Here is an 8,724-nt window from a genome sequence, read left to right as displayed (position 1 = left end):
TTTGTGCCATGATACTTACAAATATATCCTCATTCATTTACAAAATCCAAAACACGGGAAAAGATGTATTTTGAGTAAAAGTGATTATTCTGGCATATTTTTAAAAATCTTCCTGAATTCGCAAAATTAAGTCAAAATCAGTTGAATTTTGTGTCATGATACTCATAATGGCACTTTCATACATTTACATCCTCCAAAACATTAGGAAAGATGTATTTGGAGTGAAAAGGAAAGATTTTCGCTCATGGGCCCAATGTTTTTCGCCCATGGGCGAGATGTTTTTGAAAATCGGCCTCAATAAGCAGAATTAAGTCATAATGAGTTGGATTTTGTGCCATGATACTCATATATATATCCTCATTCATTTACACCTCCAAACCACAGGAAAAGATGTATTTTGAGTGAAGGCAAATATTCTCGCCCATGGGCCAAAATGTCTTTCTCCCATGGGCGAGAGTTTTCAAAATTGCTCTGTGAATGTGGATGTGAATGTGGTGGATGTGAATGTGGACGTGAATGTACATGGGAATGTGGATGTGAAGGTGAATGCAGACGTGTGAGGGTGGAGGGGTGTTATGAGGGATCCTCTTCATCCGTACATAAAGGACACTTTCCATCACGCTTACATCACTCAGCTGAGCAATTCAAAACTGCCAGTCTCTCACGCGGGCGAACGGCTGCCATCAACCACAACGACACATGCTGGTGCAAGGAAATGGGATAACTCCTCTCTGTCACCAATACAGATCATGAGGGGCAATTCTTGTCACTTTACGTCGAAATACATGTTTTATCAAAATAAAACTTCATAGCTTTATTTTGAACAGGGGCAATCACCTGTCCTGGAAGACACGAAAGGCGAACCGGATCATTGTTGAAACATCATGGCTACATTATTGTCTTTTCTCCTTACACAAAAATAACAATGAGGATACTCATGTTCGTTTATACCAAATGTACTAACTCTCCTCGATAAAACAACTAACTCCGCATAATTTCAAACTTTTATTGACATGTTTTGACACATTGCATAACAAAAGACAGTCGGACGAGATTTGCTACTTAGTGATTATCCGTGAGATACTAAACCTATGGCATCAAGCATGTATGTCACACATGACGAGTATGCAAATAAGACGCAGGGTTATGTTCTGCGAGTGCGCACTTTAAAGCTATATATCAGTGTCCCAGCTATGTAATCATATGGCACAGAACCTCAATTAAGTGTCAGTTATTCTGCAAAACTCAGTTCAAAGATCTTTCTATGAGAATGTGAGGAACTTTGCTTCTTTAGGAGGTAAAATGTTGTTTATTTTGACCGAATTACACGTCAATGGAAAAAAGCATTACAATGCACATGTTATATGTGCGATATTATTCCGATGCATATGTTTCTATAAAGAGAACTAAGACCCCAAGAGGGTAGTGAAAAAGGCTTGGCTAAGACTCGGCTGACAATACATTGAAAAAGACACTTGTGTTGATGTTACTCCTGATGCGATTTAGAGAGCAGCAGCAGCAGCAGCAACAGCAACAGCAACAGCATTATCAGTCCACCCGATAAAGACTAACTCCTCCATCGAGGCTGGCTCCGTTAATAGCACAGGTTATTATATTCACAAACAATGCTTTCTCCGTGTCGACCACGAAATCAGTTAACGTGAAAACTACGCTGCCGTTGGAGAAGAAGCTGCCGGTGAGGATGTCGTTGACGTAACCTCTGACCTGACTGTTACTCAAGGTCTTCATGTTAGACAACAGAACGTGGCTACCATCCACCGACACCTCGAAATCTGAGAAAAATATAAAACAAAAATAAATGAATTTCTGAACAGATGGCGTCTCTGATATTATACTGTGAAATGTTTCAAGTAGGAGGTCATAAAATTTTATATTTTGAAAGGATAAATCTTTCATCCTCACAATGACACCGGTGCCTGTGAACACAAGGTACCTATTGGAATGAAGCCGATTGAAGCTTATACGAGTATCACACCTATAGGTGCATGTATACCATTAGTGGCATCTCATATGGTCATAACTGCCAATGTTGATAGATAAAAGATATTATCTCTGTGCCCATTGTTGAAGGACATAGGTAGCTGATAAGTGGCTACCATACACTGTAAAATCCAAATCGTGCTCTCGCAAGAGCAGTGTATTTGAGTGAACGGTCCTTCCCTGTTTTAGGATGATGTGGTTGTTAATCCATCTCCCAACAATATTCCATCACATAACCAATCAAGGACCAGACAATTAAAATAGTCTCTCTCCACATTGTGCATTATCAGCGCAGAACAGTTTTGGAATTACACTGGAGTCCATTTGCTTGGCCACATTTTCAATGATTTTGTTCTCCAGAACAGTGGCACGTTTTCAGTTCAAAGCGTGCAGCTGATGATGGAGGTGCGTTCTGTTCTTTATTCAAATGGTATGTTGGCAAGTGTCAATGTCTGAAATGTGTATCAGCAAAGGATAAACATTGGGGGCAGTGATGAGTGCTTGTGAAACCGTCTATGTTAGACTCTGTTGTTCTCGTATACATACCCTCAATGTCAGCTCCATAGATGATGTCTTTCCCTAGGGAACAAAAGCCGTAATTTATTGTTGTCCTGATCCGCGATCCACTTTCTAGGGCTGTCACGAACTCTCTGAACGTTTCGAGTCGGGTTAAAGAAGCCCCGTCAGCAAAGAATGAGGCAGATCCACTGTTGGGATACACAGACATGGAACGCTATGAAAGGGGTGTGTGTGAGTTGTGAATTAGAATGTAACTTTGCATGGGCGTTATTTTATCCATATATGGACGAGATCAAATTTGAATATCTAGAATCATCAAAGTTGTGTTGAAAAGCACCTTGATATAACAACAATATTCGCATATGTTTGAGAAATGGACAATATGCAACCAGCAGCGATAGCAAGACAACGTAACTGGAGATCATATGTGAGACCAGGGGCCCGTTTCATAAAGCCCTCTTACCGGTCAGACCTTGTAAAGCAGGTAGTTGGCCACCTCTTACTTTTTTACCCCGTTTCACAAAGACCTCTTACATTTACACTGTGTCGTAAACAGTCCAAAATAACAAGATACGCAGGTGCCTGTTTGGTCTCGCTGTATGCGTTGCTACGCAACAAAATACCTCTTAAACGATGCACGACATGGATTTAGGACCCCGTGGTACGACGTGGATACGACGTCTTTGTGAAAAGGTCGTAAAGGAGGTCGGAAGAGGATCGTAAACAGGGTCGTATGGGCTACGACCTCCTAAATTTACGAGGCTTTTGTGAAACACAGCTCTGGAGAGATCTAGAAAATGTTTTCAGTCAATACCGGTAGGAATTAATTGTCAGATAATTTTGCTGCGCTGTGAACCAGTTGTGCAGCGCCGTGGACCAATCATCAGATGGAGTATCAAGCCCTGCTCACCTTGAAGTGTCAGGACTGATGGTACAGTGATAGTACTGTTTGTGTTTCACTGTGTGGTAGTCTGGGGAAAGAGTGGTCACACTCAGCTTGACATTTCCTTCTTCGTAGATGAAACCTTCTCGGATCTGGACCTCCAGAGCACCTGAAATCATCACAGGAAGGAAAGGAGTGAACGGCGATGGTAGCGTTAGCAACCCTTAATGCCTATTAAGACGAGGACAGTGGAGTCATGTCGCCATTGAATGGTTGTGCAATCAGCATATTTCACTTATGGCGAGACATGTGAAGAGGCATTGTCTTAAACAGCAGACAGATACAGCAGACAGATGCATTTTATATGTGTCCACAGCAGATTGTGTATACCAGGCAAACCAGTGACTTTCAGCTTTATTAGATTTCACCGGTATACTATGGGATTCTGTGTAGTCATATCACTCGAAAACCAAAACATACTGAAACCTTTACAGACCCATACACTAAGACATTTTCTTGGATAGCAATAAGGTTTTCTCCCTTGGAGAATGTAAGACTCAATCTGGCGAAACCGCATTTACCTACGTCCTACATAACACATAGTTTAGTGAGGTTAGTTTTACGCTGCTTTTTGCAATATCACAGCAACATCATTGCGGGAGACTCGAACTCCCGACAACTGCCTATACACGTAAGGATATACTGGGGAATATTACTTTGCTAACGAAAACCTGCTGCCACGTGTGTCTTACCAGAGTCATCCCTGTTGAAGCTTAACGAAGCATATCCTATGTACGGAGATTGACCGAACGCTGGACTACTGAAGTACTCGAATGTGTCCATGTGTCCTCCTATATGGGTTGTACTGACGGCTGCAGCACCGATCATCCTGCACCCTGCGGTCACTATGTAATAACGGACATCATGGCCGGACACCAGAGCTTGGAGAAGGTCATCGAAGGTCCTCAACTGGGTCGTTGCACGATTCCTGTAGCGAAGGTAGACGTCTTTGGCTTTTCGAGGCATTGTTTTGGGCGGTGACCTTTCAACAATGGATGGATGGTTGGATGGATGGACGACATTACATATATGGTACAATATGCACAAGATGCTTGCAAGAAGAACATGGTTAATATGATACAAGAGGTCTTTTGTGATGAGTCTTCGCATTTTTGTTACGACCATGGCGTTCTCAGTTTACATAGAAGTCATTTTAACTTACTGACATAGAGTACGTTCAGATAAACATGACGTGCAAACACAAATGGCTCAGACACAAATGGCACTCAGACAAACATTACTTTCAAACGTGTTGACGTGAAGAAATGGCGAGACATTACTCCAATAGCGCGCGATGTACCAACTACGGATGACTAAAAGTCTAATATGAAGTCGTACCTTTTCTGTGTTCCTATGATCTGCTTTGTCAGGTTGTAGGGCTCGGCGATGGACTTTACAACTGACCCATTGTTGACGGCGATCCACGTTTCCTGTATAGTCAGGTAGGAGGAGGAGAAGTCGTTTGTGTCAGTGATGAGAATCTGAAAATGTTCAATCGTTACCATCTTGAACAAAGCCAACTTGGCCAAAGTACTGTGAGTGAGTTTAGTTTTACGCCGCACTCAACAATATACCAGCCATATGACGGCGGTCTATAAATATACATGTCTGAACCAGACCCATCTCATCTTATTTTTAATTCATAACATATATTTAGAACGTGCTTTTCTTATAAACTACTGGGAATTGAAGTCTCAAACACTTAGTATTTTGAGCCACCTTGCACATTGGCAAATGTTACAACTACTAGCTGCTTGCGCATACCAGACATTTGGTCAGTTTTATGAAGGTGTGATCGCTAAGAAGAGCAGCGTCGATTTTTACCAAAAAAATTATTAGGTAATAAAAAACTATGAATCTCTCTGTGTGTTTTTGGCGAACTGTGGATGTTGAACAGTAAACTCAGAACAGTAGACCGCTACGATTTTCAAGAACATCTACATTATCTGGAGAGGTCAACTAAACTAACCTTAGTTCCATCACTCTCCACAAAGCAAGTGTTGAACATTCGTGACTTAAACAAGTCTTCTTCCACACGGTACCAGTACACGTCACAACCTTCAACATGAGCCACGTCCCCCATCGTCAGGTTCTGGAATAGAGGTGAGTAGGCCGGAGCATGGGCGAACTTTTGCGGGTCTTTCAGTGAGTAAAATTTCAGCTGTATCCTTCCTTCTTCGTCAACTCCATAACTGTTAATTCTCTGGCGAGCAATATCGTTCTTGTCCCCATTGGTAAATTCTTCAAGGTAGAAGCTGGCTCTCCCCTCAAATATAGGCATCTTCTCAGGGAACAATGACATTGAGAGATGCAAGTGTCTGTCTTTTTCGGGTATGTCATTCTTTATGTCGTTTACGTACTGCACATCGTTGTCATAGAAACCAGGGAGAATGGCAACAAAATATTGAAAGTCTTTGGTTATGTTGCCCTTCACTGTAAGGCATGCAAACATCAACAGGACGACACGTGACAGATCCATGACTTTCCGAGACAGTTGAAAGGACGCGTTTGATGTGATGTATATACGGGGGATACTTTATTCCATACAGCGGTTGTGTCCCTTCCTTATCAATTCGCTACATGTAACAGTTGTATATGCCATTCAGTGAAAATCGAAAAGTAAATGTTCCATTGTAAACGTGTATAGTGTACAGTTGTGACAATGCGTTGTTGAGAGTGGCAGAGTAATTAATCAGTGTAGTAAGTATACTGCTAGATGAAATAAATAAATAGGCTTCGCACAGTGTGTGGTAAATGCTGATAAATTGTGAAAGTAATTGTCTCGTTTACTCTGAAATAAAAGATTTCCTCAGGAGCATTCCCACCTAACCTCCCTCTCTTTCTCTCTCTCTCTGTTCTCTCTCTCTCTCTCTTTCTCTCTCACACACACACACATACACACATACACACTGCCGTGCATGACGATGCTCTCGCTCTCTCCGGAAAGGACCTGTCGTGTATATCGATGGACTTAGTTGCCATATTTGATTTTTCCAACTACTCTCTCTTGGACGCCGTGGGTGTCATCAACAAGAATATGCACAAGCTTCCACTGTTCCAATTATGCTACAAACTGTGGCTAAGGAAGACAGAACATGATGAGCCAAAGATGAATCCGTATCGGTAAGGTCAACAACATAACCACATATCCTCATTCTGAAGTTGGGACCTAATGGAGATTTAGGACATGTGAGTTAGGACAGGTACCTGACGTTAATATCGATTTCATATAAACAAGGATCATGGAAGCTGTAAATCATGGGATTGTGTGTCATTAATATTGTAAGCGAATGGTGATCCAGGACACCCCCTGCAGAGCCGTGTCGGATGCAGTGCTCAAAGGGGGAAATTGAGGTGGCTGTCTATGTGTTGAGGATGAAAGACAAAGAGATTTGGCCACTTGTTAGATGTATACAGTTCAAAGGAAACATATTTCGCCATGAGACTGGAATGTTGACATCTTTAAGACATAGCTATATATAGGAAACAAAAGATCAAAGTGATTCTTGAAAGTCTGTATGGGGGATGACTAGTATCCTTCTCCTCCCTCTCTCTCTCTCTCTCTCTCTCTCTCTCTCTCTGGATTTCTACCTCCTTCCTACTATATCTCTTCCTCTAGTATTACCTTATTCATACTCTCCCCTCTTCCTGTCTCCAACCATCCATCCCACTCTGTATCTCTCCTCTGTTATTTCCTCATTTCTACCTTTCTCTCCCGACATCCCCCTCCATCCATCTCATTCTGCATCTCTCTTTTGTTATTTCATCATTCCTGCCTTTCTCTCTCGACATACCCATCCATCTATCCAACTCTGCATCTCTCTTCTGTTATTACCTCATTCCTACCTCTCTCTCCACATTCCCATCCATCTATCCAACTCTGCATCTCTCTTCTGTTATTACCTCATTCCTACCTCTCTCTCCACATTCCCATCCATCTATCCAACTCTGCATCTCTCTTCTGTTATTACCTCATTCCTACCTCTCTCTCCACATTCCCATCCATCCATCCCACTCTGCATCTCTCCTCTGTTATTTCCTCATTACTACCTTTCTCTTGACATCTCCATCTACCCCACTCTGTATCTCTCCTCTGTTATTTCCTCATTCCTGCCTCTCTCTCTCCACACCCCCATCAATCTATCCAACTCTGCATTTCTCCTGTTATTTCCTCATACCTACCTCTCTCTCTCTCGACATTCCAATCCATCCATTTCACTCTGTGTCTCTCCTCTGTTAATTCCTCATTCCTACCTTTCTCTCAACATCTCCATCAATCCAACACTGCATCTCTCCTCTATTATTTTCTTCATTTCTACCTTTCTCTCTCAACATCCCCATCCATCCATCTCACTCTGCATCTCTCCTTTGTTATTTCCTCATTCCTACCTCTCTAGCTCCACATTCCCATCCATCCATCCCTATCTGCACCTCTCACTCCTTTATTTCCTACCTCCTCTCTCTTTCTCAATATCTGCCTCCATCCAAACCGCTTTCTCCATTTGTCCTCCACTATTCCTGCCTTCTCTCTCGATGTCTCCCTCCATCCGCCCCACTCCCTCTATTTTCCCCTCAATCCTAGCATCTCTCTCGATATCTCTCCACCAATCCTGCTTTCTCTGTCTCCTTTCATTCCTCCTTTCTTCCCACCACTCTAATTTTTCACTCTCGTCCCCTTCCCGTTTCTCTCTCTTGGTAATATTCAAATCCTCATAATCATTTTCCAGCTTGCCTATAAAGACTACAGTTGTATGTTTGTGGCACGGATCAACGTGTCTTCTGTGTGTAAAGACGAAGACAAAAGGGTGTGTACGCACATATAAATTTGCTTAAGTGACCTCAGTCACCGAGTGGCGTGACCCTTTAAGTCACCCACCAGATACGTGATAGGGTCTACTCGCTGATCCGTACTCAATATTAAGGACAAGCTGGAGTGTTCTAGTGATGACATTGCAGTTAATTTGAATCCCATAGGCCAGACCCACGAATCCTTTCTAGAGGTTCAAAATATAAGAAGCGGGCCTGAAACGTGGACAGACGTATCCAATGGATGATAAGAATATCTTTGACAGCTTTAAATTCACGTGTTCTTAACACTGCAATTACTGCACACAGTTATTCTTCACTGTGTATGAAATATGTTTGGATGCATTTTACGGTCTCCAGAACTGGGTCTTAAGCTTTGTTTCCAGCAAACCATGCAAAGCAGTTGTTGAAGGCATAACCGTTGACAAATAAACAAACAGCTGGAACGCTTCGTT

At 42.2% G+C, this 8,724-nt stretch overlaps 1 protein-coding gene across 1 annotated transcript; it reads right to left on the bottom strand.

Moving 5' to 3' along the window:
• Nucleotides 1-1,548: 1,548 nt before the first annotated feature.
• Nucleotides 1,549-5,942, bottom strand: LOC137269781 (uncharacterized). The gene is made up of 6 exons (XM_067803610.1): nucleotides 5,433-5,942; nucleotides 4,802-4,944; nucleotides 4,156-4,445; nucleotides 3,431-3,572; nucleotides 2,548-2,708; nucleotides 1,549-1,793 (listed from the first exon to the last, which is right to left on the bottom strand). The coding sequence occupies exons 1-6, from the start codon at nucleotides 5,940-5,942 to the stop codon at nucleotides 1,549-1,551; spliced, it is 1,491 nt and encodes a 496-aa protein (XP_067659711.1).
• Between the last annotated feature and the right edge of the window lie 2,782 nt (nucleotides 5,943-8,724).

Source organism: Haliotis asinina, unplaced genomic scaffold, assembly GCF_037392515.1.
Source record: "Haliotis asinina isolate JCU_RB_2024 unplaced genomic scaffold, JCU_Hal_asi_v2 scaffold_17, whole genome shotgun sequence".
In the NCBI taxonomy this organism is placed as follows: Eukaryota; Metazoa; Mollusca; class Gastropoda; order Lepetellida; family Haliotidae; genus Haliotis; species Haliotis asinina.
This window is presented reverse-complemented; position numbering and strand designations above follow the sequence as displayed.

Excerpts from the sequence above, each read along its gene's own strand:
- LOC137269781 (XM_067803610.1), bottom strand. The coding sequence starts at position 5,942 with ATGGATCTGTCACGTGTCGTCCTGTTGATGTTTGCATGCCTTACAGTG. Across the intron at positions 3,573-4,155 it reads CTTCAACAGGGATGACTCTG|GTGCTCTGGAGGTCCAGATC; the intron begins GTAAGACACACG and ends TGATGATTTCAG. Across the intron at positions 1,794-2,547 it reads CTATGGAGCTGACATTGAGG|ATTTCGAGGTGTCGGTGGAT; the intron begins GTATGTATACGA and ends TATTTTTCTCAG.